The sequence below is a fragment of the Dermacentor albipictus genome, chromosome 1 (assembly GCF_038994185.2).
Source record: "Dermacentor albipictus isolate Rhodes 1998 colony chromosome 1, USDA_Dalb.pri_finalv2, whole genome shotgun sequence".
Lineage (NCBI taxonomy): Eukaryota > Metazoa > Arthropoda > Arachnida > Ixodida > Ixodidae > Dermacentor > Dermacentor albipictus.
The window spans coordinates 76537948-76564534 of record NC_091821.1 but is presented as its reverse complement, the minus strand read 5'-3'; the positions used below and the strand labels follow the sequence as shown (position 1 = coordinate 76564534).

At 41.7% G+C, this 26587-nt stretch overlaps 1 protein-coding gene across 8 annotated transcripts in view; it reads right to left on the bottom strand.

The window, feature by feature from the left end:
• Positions 1 to 1988: 1988 nt before the first annotated feature.
• sws (patatin like phospholipase domain containing sws) overlaps positions 1989 to 26587 on the bottom strand; it is a 281522-nt gene continuing 256923 nt past the window's right edge. Inside the window, exons 31-35 of one of the 8 annotated variants that reach the window (XM_070522545.1) lie at positions 23209 to 23296; positions 21501 to 21533; positions 14124 to 14182; positions 11459 to 11540; positions 1989 to 2550 (exon numbers count right to left, since the gene is read on the bottom strand). In XM_070522545.1, coding sequence (XP_070378646.1) covers positions 2546 to 2550; positions 11459 to 11540; positions 14124 to 14182; positions 21501 to 21533; positions 23209 to 23296 — 267 coding nt within the window. In that variant the 3' untranslated portion in view covers positions 1989 to 2545. Of the gene's footprint in view, positions 2551 to 5443; positions 6380 to 11458; positions 11541 to 14123; positions 14183 to 21500; positions 21534 to 23208; positions 23297 to 26587 lie in introns of those variants that run through there. The other 7 variants (XM_070522534.1, XM_070522550.1, XM_070522537.1 and 4 more) reach the window with 7 other exon arrangements.

Here is a 26587-nt window from a genome sequence, read left to right as displayed (position 1 = left end):
CTGGCACGTTCCGATGCCAGCAGGTGCTGGCAAGCAAGAGCAATGGCAGACCAGGTCTTTGAAGCCAAATGTGTTGAAAAGTGCAAAAGTATGAGAAGAACCCCCAGGTGTAAGACAATGACATTGATGTCCATTAGGAACATTGTGTATCATAATCACAAAGCTACAGCAATGTTAAAGGACAGTGCATCTTGAAGGTGTAACGAGTGGGGCAAAATTTAGCCCGTTGCCCTGACCCAATTGCCACCGAGATAAAATTTAGTGTGGGTGAAACACGATGGAAAATCTCAGTGCGAAGTTAAGTGCGGTTGGGCCAAACACGGCTTTTGTGAAAAAAATTTCTCATTCAAATTTTTAAACATGTGATACAGTCACTATCAGCTATGCTTTCCAATGCCCCAACACAGCTGTAGGTTACTGCAGGTTTGTATTTCGTGGAAAGGGGAGGGGGCAACGTGGACAAAATTTTTTGTTTCTAGTCCAGTTACAAGTGTTGCAAATAATTACCAAGTCCTCATTATTTTTTTTTTCTCTTTTCACGCATCGTAAAACGTTCATAGTTGGGGTCTTCGATGTCCTTGGGGAACTAAAAAAAGCAACCAATTTATATTTTGTGAAAGTAAGGGGTGCATTACAGGTAATGTGTAGGTAAAGTTCAAAGTGAGGGGGACATTTTCAGAGCGCGAATCAGAAAGTCTTTGCCCCGATTTTTTTTAGCCAAATTATGGCTGTAAATGCAAAGTCAGCATATCCATTCCCAGCGGTGGACCTTTCTTGGACCGGCTCTGCCTTATCTTCCGGTAGCTCTGCGGCACAGTGCTGATGTCAGTTGTTGAAGATGGCGATTGTGCTTCACACGTGCATGGCATCCGAGCAACGAAATGAGATTCGTTTTCTATGGAGCAAGGGATGAACGACTATCGCAGTCCACGTATGAGGAAAGGTGTCTTGTTTGAGAAGTGGTCGTGTTGTGAGTTCGCAAAAGGCCGTGAAGACTTGCATGACAATGAGCATATGAGGAGGCCATGTGCGTCACTGACTGACAACTGTGCTGGGGCAAATTTAGTGCTGTGATGGGACAAGTGTCTGAACCGGTGTGGGGACTATGTGGAAAAATAGTGTAAGGTACGTAGAATAGTACGTAATTTGTAATTACCTGTATGTACCTTATTTTGGCTAATAAAAAATAGGGGCAAGGACTTTCCGATTTGGCGTCGTATATATGCAAGCAATCCAGAGCTTTATGAATGTGTTTTCCAAACAAAATAGGATTTATCCCACTGTCCTGAGAAAACTGAATGCAACAGAGATCAAAGCAAGCAAAAACGGTGGGGGATGGGGAAAGTCTGGTACGGCTGATACGTCAAGTTTGCTGTCCTTTACTGTGCCACGTGTATATGTGTGTGTGATTTGTTGTCTTTGCTTCTTACTTAGCCTTTAATCATTGTTACTTTTTATTGTAGCTAGTTTGCTGTGGCACACGGATCTGCCCGATCGTTTGTACCCCCTCCTCTCATTGTAATGGCTGGAAAGGTGTTGTGGGTGTCGAATAGGTAAACAAAAGGTAATATACTTGGTCACAGTTACTGCAGAGATAGCCTATCTCGGAACAAGTGGCTAGGGTAGAATCGCGATTTTAGGTCTGTTGCAAAAACAGGCAAAACAAGGCAACAGCAAAGTAAACTCAAGAATGTGCAGCAAACAGTGACTTGCTACGATGGCAGTGGCTCATCAACCTGCAAGCCACTGGCCAGGTTCAGTGCAACATTTGGGGATTACTGCAATATTTTGCTCGCGGTTCAATGTAATCTTTTCTTGCAGGTAACTCTTTACAAAGGCTGAATATTCAATTTCATTGACAAGACAATTAGATGAAATGAAAATTCTGAACAGGAGTGTTCAATTCGATGATTTTCCAGTTAACACCTTGAAATTCCTTCCAGGCTTGCATGTATAAAAAAATCACAAGAAGAATAAGCAGAACATGATTTATAAACGCATGGCAAGAACAGCCAGTAAGCACTTTATTTGACTGTAAGCCAAAGTGGCAGCCAGCAAACATTTCTTATGAAAATAGAAACTAGGACACCTATGGGCCATTCACCAAAATTGCATTGGCAGCTGAAACATCACAAGAATTAGGCTATCCCTGGTAAGGATAAGCTATACTTAGTATTTACAAAAAAAATAAGAGGCACGGGGACAGAAAGGAGCAGGGAGTGGCACCCATAAATACAAGCTATTTACAGCAGTGTACACTGGGCCACCTGCCTTTTTTGACTAGGCTCTGTGCACAGGGCAGTGGTCAGCCTGGGAAATCGCAGACCAAAAACCACATCTTAATGTTCTTAGTGGCACAATTTAGAAAGACTTGATATGTGTCCACAAAGGCGTACATATGCACGTCAGGAGATAAATTAGTATTAAACTACTGTCGTTCACATACAGAGTCGAAAAGCACCTGTCCAGCACATCACATGAGCTTGTCACTAAGCCTTCTCATAAAGCAACTTCACAGAGTCCTGGACTTTGCTCTTCAGGTTCTTCATCCTGCAAAGAGCATTTCACATGGGAACACTGAAAATACTCACAATCAATTTGGCCATGTATAATGGGGATGAAACGAGTATGAAAAACAGCACAGAGCAGGGAAAGGAATGAACTCCATGGTAAGAAAATGTACATAGCTCTGTGATGAGATTTAGTACATACAGTATAAATTCCATTCTGCAATTTGTACAACAAATTAACAAGTGCCAAACAAATAATGAATGAAAATGAGAAAGTTAGGCCAGTTAGGCCAATTAGGAATTAATTAGGCCAGTTCACATGTGGTTCTCCTCTAAAGTGGTTCATGCTCCAGGCAGACCTTTCAATACCTCTGTCTTGCACAAGAACATTTGCTGAGGAATTCTGTGGCAATTGGCTGCTCCCGGTATGCAGTGTGTACAATACTGTGTGCAAAAACGGGCCAATGTGTTATAGTACTTGGGGCACTGTATTTGTGCATCAAATTTACTGTTGTCTGCTCTGCTTGGCTAACTGCAGAAGTACCACAGATTCGGCCTTTTGTGCTCTTCCCTTCATTTAAATATTGGCTAGTCACAAGTTTTGCTGCTAGACTTGAGACATGCAGCTTTACACTTTCATGTGTGCTCTGCCAGTGCCATAGCTTTACATTGTGAGCATTTGTCATGCTACTGTAGACAAAATGCCAAAGCAAAAGACAAACTGATCATAAATATGAGTGGTGAAAACCATTTCAATCGCACCTCTAAAAATGTTTGCATAGAATGTATGAATATGTCAATGAATTGTACATGAAGTAAAAAGATTAATGTTTAGCAGTTCAGTTGATTGTTTTACCAGTGCAAGTTATTTCATATTAGCATGGAAACACTGCTGGTTAGCTCTTCAAAATTTCAATAATGTACATTTGAAATGTCCAGTCAATCTGTGCAGCAACATGAGCTAAACACACAAACGAAAAGAGCCCCCCCCCCCCCCCCCCCCCCCCCCCTCTCCTGCAGCGCTTGACAAAGTGCTTTACGTGAAAGTGCAGCACTGGTATCCATAACATACATTGAGCGACGATAATTTCTACGCTGTGTAATTTTTCTAGCTTGTTATTTGAGCTGCATTTGAAAGCAGTCTTTAGACCACAAAATTTGCACAGCCTGAATATGATGTCCTTCCAGACGTCGATTGGATGATAGACAGTATAGGAATGATCATTGATTACTATTTATGGCACCTATCAGCTGTGTCTGTCGCCAGACACCGATTGGATGGTAGACAGTGAGGAATGATCACCGATTACTTATTTATGGCACCTATAAGTTGTATCTATTAATATGTTTGCTTTTACATCGGAGGGGGCAAAACTTCTCAAGTCAAGTCTGCATTGGGAGACTACCAACATTACCAAACTGGCTTGGCCTTTTCTTCAGGGGTAATTACTTCAGCGGTTACTGCTGAAATTGTGCCCTTCAACAAGACCACTTCTGCCAAGGGTCATTGCAATCTTAGAGGACAGCATTTGAGAGCTACTCGAATTCTTTCAAAACTTCCAACAAGGCATCATCACAGCCTGACAAAAGCAGACAATGCAACATCTTGCAACCTTAGACAAAAGCCAACAACTGTCATTCATCTTTTGGCTCACAAAAGAAGTTCTACTGTTGTGCTTAACAAAATAAAAGGAAGACCCCAAATCTTCTTGACAGCCCATCATCAGAAACTGACAACAGGTCTAACACCAAAAGTACAGAAATCAAAGTGTATGGTGATTACCCTACCCTCAAAAGACTCTTACCTGCAACTTGTGCAGAAATGGGTCTGCTCCAAGTTTCTATGGGCTTCCCTGCATTCACAAACTCTACATTCCTTTTCGGCCTATTGTGAATTTCCCAACATTCCTTAATGTACTATAAAACTATTAAGTGGAAATTGTCACTGATGAGGTCCTTGTTCGTTACAATATTTGCAGTTACCACTGCCCAAGCCATCGTGAAGAGGAATAAACAGCTGAACAAAAGAACCAAGCTCAGTACTGCTGAACTGCCATGTTTACTGGAATTCAGCCTTAATACTGCACATACTTGTTCCAGTGACATTTCTACAGGCAGTTTAGTGGAACCAGAATGGGTGCAGCTGTCTGTGACAGCCACAAGCCTCGCCGGTGGAATGATAAAAGCAGAGGCTGCGGAAGGCATTCATTAGATATTTTGACGATTGCCTTTGCATCATGAAGTCTGTAGTGGATAGTTTTCTAGCCCACTCCCATTCCACAGGCAAGGCCTTCCAGTTAACCGAGGAACATAAATTGCTTGCCTTTCCTCAATGTCTTGGGGAAGTGACAAATGGAGTAAATTACCTTTGTGGTACGCCAAAAACCTATGCACACTGGCCTGTACCTTCTTAACTCAAAACACCTGATGATTCACAAGGGTTAAGTGGTTTTAACATGCCTGTCCTGCACATAGAAGCATCTACAGCTTGGACGAAAAGGCTGTAATTGCAGACCTCTAAAAGAGTGGTTATTCAGCAAACATTAGTTGCTGCATAGTGTGATGATGCAGCTGTTCATCCTCCTCTGTTGAACCTTCCTCCAGCTATAACAATGAGTAGCTCACCCTCATTACTCTATGAAGATTGCTTTATAAAGGTCTCATTGCTACCTGAACGTTGTTTACATCAGCAGTTAAGCTGAACACAGTCATTCATGGCAACGAAGACCTGCACATGCTTTGCAAGACATTGGCACCAGTGCTGCTGCTCCCATGCTGACATTACAAGCAGCAAGTGCAAAATGGCCAACAGAAGTCATCCATTCGAGGGCACGGATCATGAGTGTGCACACCAACCTTTAAAACTGTTTGCAGAAAAACTACACAACACTGAGTTGTGTGGTTTGGTGCATATATTGCGAAAGTGCACTAAATAATGTATAAAAATTTTATTAAAACAAGTGCAAAAAAAAAAAACGCAAGAGTTGCCCTTTGCAACAAGTCTTGTGATCATTTCAAAAGGAGGCCAAATTGCACCTCATAACATGGCTGGGGACATTTTCACCCTTTAGTTTCACCCATTTCTGTCAAAGATGTTAACTGTAGAGTAGAAAAGCGGGTGAGTTGGAAACTCCATTTTTTCATGGTGCACAAACTACTATAGATAATAGAAAAAGGACAGGACAAGTGCTGGTCTAACAAAAGAAATAATTAGAAGCAACAGACTATATAAACAATGAAAAGTAATTACTGTAAAATACTTTGGAAGCATCCACCCCACTTTCACTAAAAATTGGGTTAATCTAGATATGGGCGCTTGTCTGGTCGAAGCAGTAAAATCCATGATGGCGGCCAACAAAAAATTCCGAGGCAGGCCTACAGTGGCTACAAAATCGAAGAAAGCATGTTTATTTTCAAATGGTAAATGATGGGGTACACTAGCGCTTTCTCATCGTCACTGAATCCAGCAAACAACTCTTCTGAGTCAGTGCAGAATAGGTCAATGTGTTCGTCGCCGACACTAGCGCAACTTGAACAGACCACAGGCTCTCCAGTGCCTGCCAGTCAGTTATGCAAGTGCCTGTCCTTGTTGCCATCTAATGCGACACTGATCCCACACCCCTTGAAGAATTACGTGACCATCTCTTCTTCAGACACAGCAGCCCAAGCCGTCGACACAAAGTTCGCCACGTCTTGGCGCGAAGGCTTCTGGATGTTCCCTTTGGGAGTCTTCTCTCCCTTTCTCATGAACTCAGCCCATGACATGTAAAGGAAGCCCTTGAATGACTTATTCCAGTAGAACTCCGTAAACTGCAGGATTCCTGTACACCCTCCTGGAATGCACACGATGTCGGTATTGGTGGCTTCTGCTGCACTGACAACAGCCTTTGTTTTGAAGGCTGTTGTTGTTTTGAAGGTAACTATATCCGCTGATGCTGGCACTTTGAAGGAGGCGGGTGCTTAACATATAATTTTCAGAATTCTGAAGTTTTGGAAATGTTAATACTGGGTGCCTGTGCGAAACTGGGCGCGTCTGCAATATTTTACGGTATGTGGATCACGTGTATGACAGAAGTCATGCAATCACGAACAATCAATAAAAGCAATCTTGTCTGTTGCCAAAAGGCTGTGGGATAGAGTGATCATGCACTCAGAACCAAACCTTGAAATCTTTGTTGCTTCAATTATTAACCTTGTTTGTTCATATTTTTCACTTGGGACCACAAAACACCTTAGAAAAAGGGGATCTATTCTATGCATGCTAAAATGCAATACAAGCCAACCACCACACCTTCTACATTAGTGAAATTTCCTCTTTATATATGCTTGCTGCAGGAAAAAGGTATCAGGTAAACTACAACCTCACTGCAATTCACAAACTGCATTCTTTCTGCACCACTTTTTACAAACCGCCTAATTTATGCCAAGTAGTGGAGCACTGATTTTAGAAGTCTCTGCCAACTTGCCACAGAGCTGAAAAAGACCACTTTAGCCATGCCATAATATACTAGCCTTTTTTAAGTTATGGCAGGGCTGACAAAGGGAAATTGAGACATCCACCTAATCGTAGCAACTGCTACAAAGGAAACCCATACGGGTTCCTCGAAAGAAAATCCTCACAGTTGAACAATTCATCCTGGTCCGGGACTCGGACCCGTGACCATTGCCTTTCAGGGGCAGCCGCTCACCATCTGAGCTAGCCAGGCACCTAGCAGATGGCAGGGCGAAGTCAAACTTATTACCAACTCGAAGCAAAGGCAAGAGTCTGACGTAATGGTTCTGCAGAAACCTTCACATTGCAGGTTTCCGCAGAACTATTACTATTTTTGTGAGCATCAAGCACACTTGTGTGCTATAACTGAAATAGCACTACTTGTGAGAACTGTGAAACAGCTAAATGGAAATTGTACTGCAACCTACTTAACTGCGTCATAACTTTTTTGCTCCATTTGTAGCATGTGCAATAATTCGTACACCCTCTCTGACACAACAAATTATGTCTTTTCGCTGTTTTTCTGCTCAGCTAAAATATCCAATGTAACAATATAGTTGCCAAATGATTTTCGGAACCCAGAGGTAAAAATAGAACCATCTAAAAAAATTTGAGCAATCCAAGAAACAAACTAATGGGAAAACATAAAACATAATTTCATTGTGCTGTACTTTACCAGTAGCCAGAAAGCACGTAAATGTACATTTGATCACGTGTTACAGTTATCTACTCTTTTTTTTTTTTCCATTTGTGCTTTCGTGTTTGTCTGATGCAAATTGTTGCAATGCTGCAAAGAATGTGGTCTTGGGGGAGCATTACAAGTGATCTGACCGCATCATCAGCAGTTTGGCAGTTCACAAATTCTGTTGTGAGCTTGTACTGATATTGCAAGCTACCAGGAGAATTGTGGTTACTTCCATGATGTCCAAACCAAATTATGAGACAAATTATTGCGTGGCTTTTAAAATTTTCCATTACCATTGTACATCAATTCTATCAAACATGCAGTGATGTTTTGGCAAAGTCCAGATGAGTGAGCATGTCAGAAGAATCAACCAGCCACTGCACAGGCATGGCTGTTATAAAGCATTCTTGAAGTAGGCAGCATAGAAGCACTTACTAAATGAAAACTAACACAACAAACTTAAAGAGCCCCTGAAACACTTTTCTAACTAATAATAGAATGGCCTTACTATTAAAGGGTGTCACCTCATGAATCTCCTGCCACAAAAATATTTCAAATTCTCTAAGTATAAGTGGCTTTCTCTCTCCTTTCATCTCCATTAACACGCTGGAAGCTACACAGGGCAGATGACAAAGGGGGTGAATAAAGGGGCGAGGCTCTGCCCAAAAGTTGAGCACCTCACCGGCAAAAGGGCTCATTGCAGCATCCCGTGGTGGCCACGGCGTCTACTCTACACAGCACGCCTCTATGCACAACTGTTGTGTGTGGACAGACAGTGCAAAGATGAAATTATCTTTCCGTCTTTTTGAAATCGCAGACATATTTTTCATTTATTTGCCTCAAAATTAGCAATAATAGTATATTACTGAGAAAGTTCTTGTGATCATGAAATCAGCAATAGCTGTTGGTGTGCTTCATTGCTTGCCATGATGACATTGCGAAGGTGAGAGCAGGCAATCTTTAACTATTTTTGGCACAAGATAGTAAATTCTCTGATGCATGCAGTGCAATATATATGACTTAACGAAGTGATGACCACGCTCAAATTATTTCGTTAAATTGGGTAGTTCGGCAAATCGAGTAAGGGATTTTTCAGTCCTTCAAAATCTAAAATTGTAATGTAGCGACACCCAAAAGGTACCGCGGCATTGTATTTGCTGCTAACCCACACCTGCAAGTGCAAAACGTCCGCGAGGGTGGCCTAACTACTGCGGCCCCAAGCGCCATCTGGTACATAAGAACGCTAGCAACTGCAGAGTCCGTTGTTAAGTGCGTGGTTGCGAAGTGCAGCCTTGTCAAAATAAAGTTGAGGTCATGACTAGGGTGCCTAGGTGTTTTAACACGATAGCGTTAGAGTGCACGCTCAAACAAAAACCCGTATGCGTCAGAATTAGAAAGAAATCACAGCTTTTTTTATTCATTTATTTCTAAAAAAGCTTTGTTAAATTGGGTTTAATGCAAGCTAGTTTCGTTAATTTGGGTTGATGACAACATTGAACCTTATAGGTACATGCTGGGGAATGGAAATTTCTTTGTTAGATTGAGAACTTCGTAAAGTCGAGTTTCGTTAGATAGAGTTTTAACTGTATTGGGCGAGTGCTGTGGGAAAGCTGCTGCTGCGGACTCCTACTGCTCTCGTTCGCGCATGCCTCGTGTCTTGTTCACATGGAATCCAGTGGCCGGAAAATGTATCATACGTTCACAGTTTCGCGATAGACCGAACTTTGGTGCCAAAAAATCATGTTTTCCAGAAACGTATTAACCAGAAAACAGAAACGTAACTACATACCCAAACTTTGACACCAGGAAATCGTATGAAACTAAATCGTATCAAGAAGGTTTTATAGTATATGGAGAATACTTTTGTACATTCATAAATAATGACGCTTCTGATCGTTTCTTTAATGCAATAGCATTCCTTAGACAATTCACGCACTTTCCAGGGGCTATCTTTGCTTGTATGTATCGAACCGTTTTCCCGCCTACCTAGGTCACTGGGTAGTCAGGTCAAACGGTTAGCGCATCGGGCTGTGCTGAGGTAACAGGGTTCGAAACCAACCGCCAGATTAACTCTGAGCACGGAGTATGTACCAATGTGTACATACGTGCGCCTTTTCAATAAAGCTCTTTCACACTGACATGGGTCACTGTAGTTGTGGGACTGGGTACGCATCGCTGTTCGAAGAAACCCTTTTACGCCGACTTGGAATGCTGGGTATGTGCCTCTCAGCCTGTGCTGGTCTTAAGTGAACCTCTTTGATGCCAGCCAGCTTGGGTCACTAGGTATGTGTGAGTAGGCATGTGCCACTCTTCAATGAACGTCTTTGATGCGAACAGAGGTAACTAGCTACGTGCCACTGGGAATGAGCTACTCTACAATGACGAAAAAAATCCCTTAAACTTGTCCGATGCTGAGTGGAATTGAACCCACTTCACAAGGCTTCCTCAAGGACTGCAACCCAATGCATTAGCAGGCTGCACCACAAATGCACTGGGCAATGAATGCCTTTTCAATGAATGCCTTTATGCCAATGCTATAGCGAGCTCCGTCATGAATGCACTGGGTATGTTCCACTCTTCAATGAATATCTCACCAACTTGGGTCACTGAGTATATGCTGCTGAGTGTACGGCAAGTAAGGGAACAATTCCCAGCGTTCGCACGCACTGGCACTTCTCGTCTCGGAGGCCACACGCCGATCTCTTGGCACTAGATGGCGCAGCATGTCTAGAAAATAGTGTGGGGAGCCCGGTTGCTACATGATGCGTTTCTCAGCATTCACATGCATCGGTGTGCAATGTACTTTGGACGCCATCCAGGCTTTGCAGCATCAGCACTAGATAGTGCCTAGTGTTCTTAGGGAAGCATGAAAGAGGTGTCCGACTGCAGTACACACCCCATACATAATTCATTCTGACGGTGGTAATACATTGTGTGGCTATATTAATTCAATGCTAATGCATTACTGTTGTCAGTCATCATAAGATGGACTAAGCCATTTTTTTTTTCAAAAGAAATAGCTGCCATGTTTTTCGTGCTTAGTTCCGAAATGCCGGTTGATTTTGGAAAGCTTGTGGTAATGAAAATAGTCAAAAACACACATCAAACACATGGAAAATGATAAATTTGCACACTATTTTGAACAGTATGGAGGCTTTACTAGTAGGCATTGTTTTCCAGTTTATACCAGGTGTTCATTCGTTACTGGAAACATTTATTGAAAGTCACCTGTGGCACATAGCATAGTCACATCAGATGGATTACTAGCACGACTAATTGCAGTGTGATAATAGCTAATAAATCTGAAGTGCTTGTAACTTTTCAATCTTGCTCAAGATACTTGAGCTTGCTCTACACCTGCTTGGAATGAAAGATAATTCTTTTTCCAAGATTTATCAGATATAAATTATCCCTCCTCATCACTTAAGTCGGGTATTAAATGTCCTCATGCAGAGATTGTTGCAGAAATGTCCTCATTTTGCAACGATTCTTTTTATTTTCACTTCTTTTTGTCTTTCGTTATTGGCTCGGATGCCACTGTACCAGTATTTCTGTGGCCAGCATGTTTGTACAATGGAATATAAGAAATGAAGAATGGTAAATGAAATGTATCATTATAAAATGTGGCTACAGGACATAATTTGGGATGCGCTGCCTCCAAAGTGCCAGATACAGTGCGCCGAGTGCCAGCGGATGCGCAAATACTGTAAGCTGGTGCAAATTGCAGTAGCGGGTAAGGATAGACTAAAACACTGTAACAATCAAAATTACCTCCTATGTGATCGAGGCGAACATCCAAGATATGACTTCTGTGGGATATGCACTTGTAGGACCCACTTGTATGCCTCATAACCTGTGCGTACGTGCAGCAATGAAATATTCTTTTATTACGGCTACTGTGGTATTTATAGATTCGTTATCAATTGCTATCACTGCTGCAAATTTCCTAACCTTATCCTGCCATAGAATCCTTTGCTATCCTCAACTGCATTTCCCATTCCTCAGAGCACACTGTTATATTCGGTTCTTAACCGTTTATCTGTTCTACACACTACATGAATACACAACTCAACTTTTAAGGCAGTTTTCTCTGATGATTTCACATGAGTCTGGTGCACTTGGGATCTGGGTATCTATCTAGCCTCATGGTTAAAAAACAGCCCTTTCATGCCTTCAGAGTGTCATAGTGAGTCGCAAAAGTTATCAAAATGTAGGTCTCAATGAGACAAGAAGTCACAGAATAGGTAAAAGTAATGGTATGGGTGTAATTTAGATAACCGTTGGACCATTAGTGTTACAGAATGGGTACTAAGAGAAGGGAAGCGCAGTTGAGGATGGCAGAAGACTAGGTGGGGCGATGAAATTAGGAAATTTGCGGGCACTAGTTGGAATCGGTTGGCGCAGGACAGGGGTAATTGAACGCAGAGAGAGGCCTTCGTCCTGCAGTGGACATAAAATAGGCTGATGATGATGACGAATTAGTGCCAATATAGTAAAAAATTAACCACATTAGGCGAACCACTGATAGTGATAGCAAAATATTAGACAACTACATAAAGTAAAGTTCGCAGCACTATTGGCAATGTAAACTGCAGTAAACATTCACTTACTAATTAAATGAACAAGCATGGTGTTATGTGTGCACAGGCAAACATGAACAGATCTCACTCGATGGCTGTTAACACTCGCTGTCACAATGCCGGCATGATGAAGAGTGCCAGCGTGCACCCTCTGCTGATTACTGCCAAGAGAAGGCAAACGTGGAGATAGTCATTCGCAGCCACAACCAGGCTATGGGGTGCTCATCTGCATCCCGTAGTGTGTGCTTGATCACATTATCATGTGCTCAGCTCGCTCTCCCTATCCTGCCTTTTTGAGTATTTGACTACATGACCTCCAACATCAGGTGCACAGAAGCATGGCGTGCATCAAGCCACCATCCTTCCCAGCTAAACCTAGTAGGCTTTCCTTTGCACCCACAGCACATGGCATGTCACGATCTTGTTGCACTTGGACTTTATGAGGAATTTCAAAGAGACACTGACTATTCACCTGGAGTGTTCATATAATCTCAATAAAAAAGAAACGAAAGAAAGAAAACAGTGGAAAATTTGGTGAAAATATATATTTTTCTTCCAATGTATCTTTTCTCTCTGAAGTCATCATTATGTTAAGTACCTCCAGAAAATCTGTGCGACTACACCTGATGTTTGAATGTATACAGGAACTGCCTGTAAAACAGAGCTGGTCACTCTCCTGAGCTAAGGAGCATCACACAATTTACAGCCACCATGCCACAGAAGCCAGGGATACCCTGCTATTCCAGTGGTACATTTATCTTCATGTTTAAGAAAAACAACTTCGCTATTGTTAAAAGAGGATCATAACAGTTAAGGTTATGGTGCAAGGCCCCATGGCTTGCCCCATGTTCTAGGCGCACAATTGCAAATAACAATGTAAGGATGTGTACAACCTCAGTGGTGCATGAAAGTATGCCCACTACTCTTTCACCAAAGAACTCAAACTGTTTGAGTATGAATGAGAGTATGCCTACGTCCTAGGACGTTAGTGGCTTTTCATGGAGTCTTATGTGATGGTGGACACTGCATTCAAGTGACCCTGCACAAGACCCTTTGAGAAAAAGAAGCATGTAAGAAAAATGCAAGCATGGACAAATAACAAGCTGCTGATAAATATCTGCCCAAGAGTAATTAAAATCTGAATTGGGTGTTCCAGTCAGGCCTTGGGTTCTTGTAGCCAAATTTTACACAGAGGTCCTTTACGTGCAGTAACATATTTCAATACCTCAAACATTTAAAAACAGTTATGTATAGTACACATTACAGCTCCAGTCTACGAAGTGAATGGACATAACTTCAGTACTTTTCTGCACTGCAATTTATCATGGATATTGAATATTTCCTTTTCTTCTTCAAAGAGCTAGAGATGAATAAGAACCCAACCACCAGCATGTGATGTAATGGTTGTGCATTATTTACACCTATAAGACTGAAATTGCTGGATATCAGAATTTGAAAAAAAAAATTTTTTTTATTTATACGGAAATTTTTTTGCCAGTGACTGTTCTTCAGCTTTCCTTTTTTCCACTTACTGAAAATTTGAACTGTAATATAATTAGTAACTTCATTTTCATTCAACACTAGGGCTGGGATAACATAAAACTATTCCAATCTGTTTTATTCCAAATTCACCATAAATTCTATGTGATAGATCAATATGGCTCGGGTCCAGCCCATATCGCGGCCACCGTGCCCATGTGGACAAGGCCCAAGCCATTTTGACCTATCACGAAGGGATCATGACAGATATGGAATAAAAACAGATTGGAATAATTTTACGTTATTCTGGCCTAGCACTAGCAAAAGGTTAAAATAAATAGGAAAGAAAAAACAGTTGTCAAGAGAAAGTGACTTGCCTTTTCTGTGTCCGTGACAAAATCTTGTTCACTGCATTCGTATTCATCATCGTCAGACACTGAAAAATACAATTGAGAGCTTAACATGTATCATTTCTACTACCTCACCATGAAGAAACAAAAAAGTGAAGCTGCTAATCTGCAGCAACTGTTTTCAATCACACAGGGGGTCCCCTAATGGCACGTGCCACAATCACAATTTCATGTTACAGATGTGCCCCTGTGTAAAAAGCTTATTACCAAGCAGCACAAGCCAAAGTTGAAGACCAACTGCAGCAAAATTTTGCATTGCAATAAAATAAATGGCAATTTCGCCGAAAGGCAAAGCAATGATTGCGATAGCAAACTATTAGAACTACATGAAGTAAGATTAGTAGTTTGATCAGCCGCATTAACTGCTGTAAACATTCGCTTATGCTAAATTAACAAGCACATTGTCACATGCACACAGGCAAACACAAACACATCTTACTCGATGATCGCGGACACTTGCTATCAGAATGATGGTGTGATGAAAAGTGGCAGCAGTGGCGAGCGAACTCCCTATCATGCTGCCTCTCCTTGCAATGCGAAGTAGGCGTGCGAGAACACAGTGCACACGAAGCCGTCAGCTATCGCAGGTCTGCTAGCCTTTGAACCCACTGCAAATTGACTTCAAGAAAGGACGCGTGCAGCCGCATTCAGATGTTGCAGCTGCAGTAGAAAACGGTGCCCACCCTCCCCGCCTTCCTTTCTTGCGAGCGTGAAGAGACCACTGCATCAAACCACCAACCTTCCCGGCTCATCCTTGCAAGCTTTCCCCAGCACCTCCAGCATACGGTGCACGGCTGTGATCTTACTGCCCTTGGACTTTATACGGAACATCACGGCAACACCGACGGCGGTAATTTTTCTGGAGTGTCCATATAATTGCTATAGCAATAAAATATTGGTAGTGATAGAGTAGCTACAGAGAAGGTTCAGTGCAAAATTTTGTGAAACAAATAGCAAAACTACATGTTTTCCATAATGAAGGTGGAAAAAGCGTCGCTATTACAGCTCGATGATGGAAGTGACGTGGAACCAACTTGGCCTGACACAAAACAATATGCCTGCTTGTTCTTTGCACACATAGTGTATGCTTCTTGCTGCTGCACCTCCAAGATGTTTTTTCCACAATTTAACATGTTCACTGTGATGAGGGTAACAGTTCGGTCATGGGCTGTTATTCATCCTGTGTGGCTAAGCAGGGCATTCCTGTGTGCGCAAGCGACAGCTCTGTGAAAGATCAATGGAGGTGGAAAATTCTGGTTGCTTCCAATTGGACGCATCATGGTGTCAGCTCCCTAAAGGGTGTGACCACTGGTGGATCATGATGCACCTGAAGAATATGACATGTGACTCACCGGTGAGTCACAATGCGCAGGAATCATAACTTCAAGAAATTCTATGATTGATGACATCTGCCTTATTGTGTAGCTGTGCGCCAAACTGCTATAGATACCTGTGACCTGATACGAGGTAATTCAAAATGCTTTTGCTGATTAATTAAAAATCTATGGTTTCCAGCTTTAGAGTTTTGTCACAGTTACATTGGTGACATTTACTATCTATACTTACCACATTGAGCCTAACTGAGATTTTCCTGCAGTTGGTCTTTAAAGAAAGCACAGAAGTAGCTAGGGGTGCTCAAATATTCAGAAGCAATGTATTCAATAGCTTCTGGATATTTTACAGGGCACAAATAGACCAGTACCACTGCCCAGGTGGCACTGCAAAAACACCAGCCAACAGCGACCTCCAAGCTGCGTTTATAGGCTTCGAGCAGTACAATACATGAATGTTTGATGCTGAGGTACATCTGTTCGCTGTAATGTTGCAATGCGAATTTCAAAGAATTTTGTAGACAGGAAGCTTTGTTACACACACTGTTCATTGCAAAGGAAGGAAATATTGTGCAAAATACAGATAGAGCACATGAGAAGTTGTTGACACAGTTTCAGTGTTGCTGCGACACTGTTGTGAGGCTTATTTGCTTCATGCACAGCAACTCGGAATTGTAGGCCCAGAAGTTTGCATGAAAACATTGCTTAGACGGTGAAAAAGCGAGCACAACTGATTTGTCACTGTTCCATTCATCTATTACTGCACCATATAGAGTTACACTGTTATGTCACAAGTTTGTTTTTCTTCTCATATCAGTGATCCATACTGCAACAGGATGCATCGCTCTGTGAGTTTTGCTTGATTGCCCATGTCACATTTATTAATCTTCAGAAGCTGACTTCAAGACCGGCAAGTTTAGAAGGAAGTTTAGAAAGTTGTGTTGGTTTGAATTCTGGGTTGCAAATATCAAATTTGCCAGAATTCTTTCAATGTGTTAAAATAAGAGTTATTTTGGCAAGGATAAAAATGAACTGCTAGTGGGCTTGATACACTAAAATATAACTAATTTGACCTTTTAAAGCCAAGTTTTATATGGCTAGGTGAAATGAAAATCCCTCAGTCCGCGCCTGTGTGCAGAAAACTATCATCAGGAATGGTTCGAGTGTCGGCGTCTTGTTTCACCGCTAGCTCGTTGGCGCCCCTCGAAGCAACTGCGCGAACGCACTCGCGCCACTGCACTCGCATTCGTCGTCGTCTTCTTCACAGCTGGCTTCGTTGCCGCTGAACATTCCAGCGTAGAATTTCACTTCTCTTCTGTCATCGAAGTGGGGAAGCCGCGTTTACGGGGGTATGAGCCATTCATAGTCAAAGAATTTCAAGCGGCAACGGCGGGCGGTTGCTGCTAACCTTACCGTCGAGCAAACTCGAGACATCGAACGCAAGCGACAACAGCAAACTGCAGGCATACTGCCACTGATGTCGCTCTCTTTATCAAAGCCAAATGTGTGTGTAACCTCATTAAGAAACACAAGGATGTAACCAATAATTGAGAAAGACTTTACTGAATTGTCAGGATTAAACTAGTGATAAACACCGGGGCCGCACGTTTCAGCTTCGCTAGTTAACCATCTGTACGGAGTGCTTGGGAGGCATATATTATATTGCAAAATTGAATAATTTGCCACATGGTCCCACTAACGTGTGCCATTATTCTGTAGCGTCAAATGTTCAACTTGGCCATTTTTTTTAACACCGAAATCAATGTAGACACAGAGGAGAGAACATACACAAGTTATTTTTTCTGTGTTGGTTTATGAGGTAAAAGAAATGTTGGAATACTGGAGCACGAGTGCCCAACACTCGTACTTCGTTTGGAAAAGGCATGAATGATGCACCACAGCATGCCAAGGTCGAGGTCATCCAGCTCTGTCGTGCTCTCTTTGCCTCTTGTGCTGTGCCATAACATATTGAGCAACACTTTCCTGGCTGAACTGTATTTTGCAGCCCAATGGGTGCCCAATTATGAGTGCCCAATTATGAGTGCCCAAATAGGAGTGCCCAAATAGGAGTGCCCGATTAGCGGGCACTCATATTTGTAAATTCTGCTGGTTCTTGCTGACTGAACGTGTGGTCTCTTTGCTACCTTCTCCTAAGTACTTTCCAGAGTTCTACTAGTGCATTATAAGTTGCTTCACTGCTTCCGTATAAAGATTGACTTTCAAGTGGTAGTGTACAGGTGATATTATTGGCAACACACGCAATGCCATACTGCATAGGACAGTTTACTACCCAGCCACTAACCTTTGTCATTTATTTGCCATTTGCATGTACTGCTGTTTGTTGTCATAGTCATGAGTTAGACAGCTTCTCGTGTTGTATAATAAATTGTAGTGGTGTGCGAATATTTAATTCGAAAGACACCTTTACTATTCGAAATACCGTCAAACCCACTTATAACAATACCGGTTTTAGCAATATATTGGTTATAACAATGAGAAGCTGCTGCACCGTTAACTTTTGTATGTTTTCCATGGTGAAATAACCCGCTTACTACAATGCCCCGATGCGGCATTATCGGTTATAAGGATGAAGTCTGAATGCTGAGTGTCCGAGCCAAAAGGTAGTGAAATCCTTGAAAATAAAAAAAAATAAGAGGAGAATTTGAGCTGCTGCACGATGGGCCGCTGCTCCAACAGCCACCACGCGCTCATTTTCTAGCCTTCTCCATGTAGCTCTCTCCCGTCACCGCGCTCATTTTCTAGCCATCTCCGTGTGGCTCTCTCCCGTCGCCCATAGCTCTATGCCGCCCCACCCTACAAAACACAAATGGACTGCGCTAACTGCTCCGCAAGCAGATTGCTCGCATGTTGCTCACTGGCTCCTCATTCATCCTGTACTCACCCCCTCCACCTCCCTGCTGGCACTGAGCCGTGATCCCGCAAGGGTTGCAGAAGATGGTGCTAGCCTTTCCTCCTTCCCTCAAGAACCACTTCTCTCCTTGCTCAGCACAGTTCTGCAAACAGCCTAATCGCTCGCATTCATCATAGTTGGTTGCATCGAAGTCGTTCCTGGCCATGTGGTTTCTCAGCCTCGCTTGTCTCGCTGCCGAAACGGAAGTTGGCTGATCTGCCTGCTGATCATCGGCAATGCACGATGTTGCCGATGAAAAGAAAGCGAACGGCTATAGATTTGGAAACTAAAAGCTTCTAACCAATGAGACAATCGTCACGAATGTGCTTACATCAGATAGCGACGGCGATGATGGCAGCGATGATGCGGTAGGGCAGGTTGCCTCGGGACCTCACAGGAGGCCCGGCAGATGATTCAGTCCCCTTCCGGGGCTTCGTTTTTGTGATTAACCTTCCGCTGCACAACGTGGAGCACTTGAATGCCTTGGAGAAGAATGTCAGCAAGCTTCGCGTATAGCGTGCAAGGCTGACGGACATAGGCTTTTCTCGTGCAAACCAGTGAGAGTATGTGGAGGGATGTTTGTGGTGATCTCTTAGCGGTTATTCTTGATTTATCAAGCTGACAGGCTGCCGTGGCAGCCTTCTTGCAATCTTTAAAGGACCCCTTTTGGAGCCATCAAAGCAATGCCTCAGTGGTGCTCGCATATCGCTTGCGACACCTCTTTGCAGTTGTTATAGCAGCGCCATTCTTTAATGCCGACAGCCACGGCTTGTTACATGCGATCAGAGTGCCCAAGAAGCACTTAAACGAGGGAACACAATCGGCAGCCAGATGGAGGAAATGAACGGAGGATGGGGAGGGGCACCTCCCCGCCATTATAGTTTTCTCACATCAGCTCTGCCATCCCCTATTTAGATTTTTTTCATGCAACCCGGTTATAACAATTATCGGTTATAACAAAGGAATTTTCGTGGCACTTGAATATTGTTACAAGTGGGTTCGACTGTATACGAACCTCCGAACATTGCTACTGTCAGTTTTTTTAAGTCAGCTTCGCCGCACTACAGCTGTGTTATGCGGCGAAGAATACAGACTGTATTGCGGTGAGGTATATTTGCCATGCAGTGAAGCATATCAAAAGTGAAAATGGGCGTTGTTCTGTGGCGCCTGCTGGCGCTTATGGCTATGAAACACTATTAGCTCAAGTACCCCCATTGTTCTGCCTCTTCATGCATCTGGAAAACACTAGCTGTCAGGTGGAAACTCTGCTAATAATCTGGCTAAGTGCCTAAAAACACAGTTTCCAAACTACAAATTTGACCAAGTAGCAAGCTTGGCAGTGTTTTTACACACTCATTCTAAAGTAGTTGAGTACCACTAGGATGCTTCAATGGCAAACTGGATTAAGAACCTGGCTTTAGAAGAAGCACGGAAAATATTAACACAGGGGAAACCAGATATTTCCTCCGACGAAAGCTTCAGAACAGGCTCCTTCCACATCGGCACTGTGGAAAGCATTTGATAAGCTCATTAACCAGCAACAATTTAAACTTGCTTGTAGCAGCAATTTTCGCTGCCACAAGCACAGGTTGAACGATATGTAGATGATGAATCTTTAGGCCAAAAAGAACATCTGTGCAAGTGGTGGTGTCAGCATAGTGCCAACTGTTGGCCGGGCTTGCAAAAAAGATATCTGGCGATAGGGTACACTAGTGTGGCCTGCGAGCACCTCTTTTCAGTGCCTGAAGGAATTGTGACACACAGGAGCATGTCGCTGGTCCCCAAACATGTAGAGCAGCTATCCTTACTTCATGATAACACTAAATAACTGCAGTTGTGATACTGTCAAGCAGAAGTCCACATAGCATAATTTTCATGTACGCTATTTGCCGTGCAATAAACTTGCTTTTTTTTATCGTACCCCTGGTTTGTGAAAAAAACTGCAATTTCGCAAAACCAATGGTATTTGTATTTGAAAAATACTAGAAAAAATATTCAATTCAATTTGCACTTAGTTTTCCTTATTTAATTTGCTTCGAAATTAAAATTTGATATTCGAACGCCCCTAGTAATAAGATATGCTAGGTGGTAGATGGTTTTCCTACCGGTTTATAATGTGAACAAAAACAAAAAACTATTTTTTTTAGTTCTTGTGCCCTAGAACTTGAAATAAGGAAATCTTTGACACAAATGGATAAAAAATTGTTGTGGTAGCTCATAAAAGTTTAGTCATGCATCACTATACCATTTTTTTTTCTAGTTCACTCAAATCATCTAATTTGCTTGTGGCAGATAGTGTTTTTTCTGCCTTTTTAGATACATTTATGGAAACAGAAGAAATTACCTGCATGAGAAATGAGAATGTGTAGGCAGCTGATTAAAAATACTAATCAATTAGCTTTTGAACAATTCACTTTGGGGCACATGTTGCACTTGTGGAATTGAAACTGAGCAGTAGTGAAGTCATGTTTGCTTAGCAGAAATTGTAAGACTCATGCCACTTTAGAGATGTCTGACCTTAATGTGTGCTAATAAATACATTAATGTTTTAGCTCTTTCCCAAAAGCATGCACCAAGCACTTCGGGATAATTTGAACTGTAACACCAATGCTTTTTTTTTAGATTTTGGAAATGGATATCCTTTAAGTGGTGCTAGTCCTAAGATTTATGCTAAGCAGACATGACTACTGCCTGGCTTCAATTTTGCTATTAAAACACGTGCTCTAAAGCGAATAATAGTGAATATTTTCAGTTAGCCACCTGGACACTACAATTCACTGCACAAGTACCACCTGCCTCTTCAAATAACCCAAATGAACAGGCCGAATAGTACCATGTGCTTCATGCGATTTAAATTAAATTTCTTTAAAACACTGTGGTATAGTATGTCAATGTGTCCATGCGTGCATTACTGCTGTGTGTATAATCAATAAGCGCATCAGTGAAGCCTCAAAACACCCGATAACCTCCACAGTGCTGTGATGAAGTGTACTACCGAGATAGAACTTAGATTGAAATAAAGCAACAAAAATGTTACTAATATGTAACATTCTTTCTTTTCATGCAGAGTGCGTGACTAGCCAGGACCGTATAAATACTTGCTTGGCTCAAGTAATGCTGAGTCACTGGTAGCCTCTGGAGCAAAATGAAGATAAAGTTCACACCGATTTTCTGTTCATACACTAAAGGTTGTGAAACATAGTTCCAGCGCACATTTGATTTAAATACTAACCAAATCATAACCAACTAGCCCAGCTGTCCATACTTAGCGATATACACTAAAGGTTGCAGCTTATTCTGCACTGCTTGAGAAAATTTCAATCACAAGTGATCCAATAAACAAACTCACAATTGAAGCAACCATTAAGAACAAAGAAGCAGGAACCCAATTTTGCAATGTCATAACTCCTCACATCATCTAAGGTAAAAGCGAGGTGTGTGCTAATTGCACACATTGTTTACTTGTATGGGAAAGCTAAAGACAATCTATGCTTTTCTGGAGAGAGCAAACAGAATTTGACATAAAAAGGCAGCACTGTTGTAAAGGCAGTGCCGTGAATGGCCTGACTTTTTGCCACACTACCAGTGAGGTATGAACACCACTGCAAGGGTGGCACAGCTCTGCTTCCTAGTGCATTTAGCATACATGCTACAAATATCACCCAGTTAACAGTTTTTCAGGATTGATCACTGTCATTCAGAGGTTCAGACAGTGTTTGCAGTTCAAAGAAAATCAGCTTGGGCTTGCACTAGAATCACCAAGAGTACTCTAAGATTTAGCAACACTTAGCACATATTCCTTCACTAGGGTGTAAAAGTGGAAGATTTAATTTTGGCCACGATACTTTTACCATTATACAAAAGCAATGCTAGTACTCAATGTGGCATGCTAGCACTTACTGTGGCCAAAAAGTTGGACCATGAGTGGGAGACATAGCCTGACACTGACAAGTAGGCACAAAGGTTCATATACGCAAACAACTTTGTGAATAACTCTGCACTTGTCAATTTTAATCATAACGTCTGGTATGCAAATAATCTAGTTAGTAGCATGATTTATAGAACAAAAGGCTGCACAGTATGCACTAGTAGCTTATGATGGCATTTTGCCAACCAGTGTAGACAGACAGTAGCAGTAAATTTTAATGCACTAAAATTTCAATGGTTGCTGAGGTTCCACATCTAACTGCTGAAGCAGCTGTTTGACATAGTGTACAGAAACGCAGCTTTTTTTTACACATGTATTGTTATAGAAAGCAACTTCTTAAGCAATTTTTTTAGAACTTTCTTTCATAACATTTACACATTTCCCAACATGTCTTCTGATTTTAAGAAAGCAGGAGCTGTGTGCGAAACTGTATGAGCAACATCGAGTTTACTTAAGACATCAATCATGCTGCTAAAACTAACTGGCACTGTTTGTGCTCAGCTGTGTCTGGAGAAGTTGTCTCGTGTTATGGGTTCACATAACAAATTCACAATTGCAAATAATGTATTATTATATGTGATTTTGAATTTAGTGAAATACTCTACATAAAGAGCATATTTTCAGGCAACCTGTAGGTTGTAATAAATGGGTTTGACTTTATAGGGACACATAATAATTAAACATATTTTCCTACTGCCTTATGCATGCTAGACACATATAGGGCAGACAAAGAAGGAATTCTATAGATCATTTGCAGTCACTCCATGGTGGCAATTCGTTTTCCATTGAAATGGTTCCACATGCCTGCCGCTCTAATAAAGCAAATAATGTATGAAGGCAGGTAAAAAATATCCCCAAACACAGCAAATGCCAGCAGCATACCTGAAGACCTCCCCTTCTGGGGCTGCTTGATGGCGCAGACCATCTCAGCCAGGTCAGTAAAGGTAGTAGGGCGCCCCTCCTTGCCAGCCTGCACACGTGACCACCTTCATTGGCACATGACAGCGACCTTCAGCATTCCACTCTCTCTTACACTTTCTGTGAAGCATTAGCAAATCCTGGCAGTTACAAATGGTCAAACAGAATGTCCTCATCAATTTGCTTTTTGATATAGCACCAAAAGTGCCACACACTACAATTATTGCCACTGTGCTTCATGGTCAGAAACCAAAGCCAACTGCAATGAAATTTCACTTTGGCTAATATGGTAATAAATTAGTATATACTATCAAAGCAATCTTGGCAATGCTATACGGCTGGTAACTGTCTCGTTTTCTTCTTAATAGCCTTTAACTACCACCTAAGCAGATATGTGAACCTGGTGATGAGAGGACTTGACAAAAATCCCAGATCATGCCTCCAAGATTTGCAGCGAACTGTGGGAGCTGCCCAATCTCGGAGTTCAGGACGAGGAGCTGCACTGGTTTTCTATGTTCTGGATTTTCACCAAACTGTAATGGCAGCATTTCTTTTCCCCACCCCAGTTTCGGCATACAAAATTTTTGTTATTGTGAGTTTCTCGTGTCCAATCCACTTGTACTTCAAATGTAAAATTTTGCACAAAGGCTTCTTTATAGCTACATTACCTGAAACTAGGCAATTTACGCAGTTCAAAATTTTCTTGACATTGACCTTTAAAGAAAATTCACACCAGACCTAGTAATTAAAAAACTGCTCACCTGCAATGCACCCAATAATGATAAAAGAAAAGCTTGGCCAGGAGTGTTTCATACATAAATGACAACACACGGTATAACAGGAAAGGATCCAAGGCCATGTAGTCAATTTTCACGAGATCTAAACATCTTCGCACCATGATTTGCAACGATGTGCTAAATAAGTTAGCCTAGACATGCCACGGCCTGCATTTGCATCTCGATTCGTGGAGCCATTCACTCAAGGTATAGACCCTAAGAATTCAGCATTCTTTTGTGCACTTTCTAATCAGACACATACAACATATGCTATCTGCTGAGACAATTAGACCTAATTTTGAATTTTCAATTAGGGATGCTTGAAATTCCAACGTTTCCACACATATTTAATCAAGAGCATGCAGCTAACATGAGAAAAGTTAGGACCTTCCTTATATATGTCTGGGACTTTACTGTGCTACAATTATACACAAGCATACAACAAAGGAGGCCACATCCATGCTTTCTGTGGAAAAAGTTAATGAAGAAATGTTACTTGCCCTTGAGAGAAAAGAATAACTAAAAATCCTGCATGTAGCACAAGATATTGCTCTGTATTTTAGCACACCAAATTTGGTTCTTGTGTATTCAGGCACCGAAACTTTTAAGAGATCTAAAGGTTTTTTGGCCGTATATGACCAAAATTATGTATTCTTTAGTTTTCTTGGCACCAAAACTGAATATGTGAGATTTCACAATATTTACCACCGATTTAACATCCATCTGATTAAAAAATGACAAACTAATATCAGTACTTCACATTTCTTCTCATAAACCAAATGGTAATTCAATTAATATGTTGTTTGCTCTGGCCCATCACATTAATGCTGCAACACTTATAAGATAGCTTAACAAAAATAAAAATGCAAACTAATTTGTCTTATACAGGTGTCCTTGAAATATAGAGTGCTTTCACTTTACCTGTCCTTTTTTTTCCTTAGTACCGTATATACTCATGTATAATCTGCCCTCGTGTATAGCCCGCATCCCCCACTTTTGCATGCGAAAATTTGAAAAAAAGAAAGCACCAAAAGCGCGCCTAGTTCCACAAAGTGTTATAAGATGGCTTCGTTTAGTTTTTCCCACTCACCGCATACAATTATCATCATAATTGCATGTCGACCTAACAGACCGAGTGAAGGCTTGGCTGGCCGACTGCTGAATGGACTTGGCCGTGATTCCTGGTGGCTTGACAAGCATGCTGCAACTGTTCAATGTTTGCGTAAACTGGCCATTTAAGACGGAATTTTGGTGGCACTACACCGAGTGGATGGCAGCGGGCAACCACGAAACAACTCTGACAGGGCGACTGAAGCAAGCGTCTCTTCAGCAAGTGTGCGTTTGGATTCTAGATTCGTCGTGTTCCGTGTCAGTGGACACAATCCAGGGTGTTAACCAAGTTGACATTTCCAAATTACCTGAGTTTTCCAGGTTTTCCCCGAGTGCCTTTGCAAAATTCACGAGTGACACAAAACTTGGTTTTATGTCAAGGCCACGCATGTTAAAATTTTTTTTAAAAACTTAAAACGACTTAATCCAGTTTGAATACCAAGAGCAGTGTTTATATTATTCAAAAAGAAAACAGAAGGGACAAGTTAGTAAAATGCAAACCGAATAAAATATATCCGAAAAAAGAAATGGTAAAGCCTATTGCAAATCGGGTCGAGCATTTTCAAATACGAATAAAAAGAGATGCATACAGAAGGAAATATTTTCGAACATGAGCTATTTCTATCAACTGATAGCAAGCTTATTGGTACAAGGCCCGAACTTTGTCACATGTGAGATTCTCTCTCAGCAGCTGGAAAGTCAACCTCAACTGTCCTTACATACACAATGCCACACAATGTGCTGAGGCACTGTTCCGCACACAATGCCTCAAGTGTTGCGTTTCACTACTTTAAAGAGTTTATTTTGGTTTGGATGAGGGACACCTGCATCTTGGCGTCAGCCAACACTGTTTTTTCGAGCTCTAGCTCCTTCAAAGAAGTGGCATCACATTTCCTTTTCCGTTCATTCCTGAATGCATCAGTCCTTTGTGTTCTTGTCCTCCGTCCGCCATGCGCTCGCCCCACAGACCATTTGAAGCATTGTCTTGGTATGCTGTACAGTCAACATTCACTTTTTAGACACCCTAGGATACACGGGTTTCATGGCCACGGGTTTCATGGCCACGGGTTTCATGGCAGACCTTCAGATTTACCTACGTCACCGCTATTTCAGAAACATGGCATCCTTAAAGTAAAAGAAGTATATAATTTCTGTCTGCTTAAGTACATCCATCATCATAAATTGTTTTTTTATTGTCCAGATAATTCCAACAGCCGATAAGCTTTTCTGACAAAACGTAAGCTTGTTCCAATCACACACACCAATTATGGCAAGCAAACACTAAGCTACCAAATTTCCACGGTAATAAATCAATTGTTCTTTGAAACTGAATATTCCTTTCCACAAAAAGGTTTTAAATCTACAATTAAAAATACCTATTGGAACAAACTGAATGAGATATTTATTGAGTTGACAGACTTAGTATCTATTTGTGTTTATTTTACCACCTTTCAAAT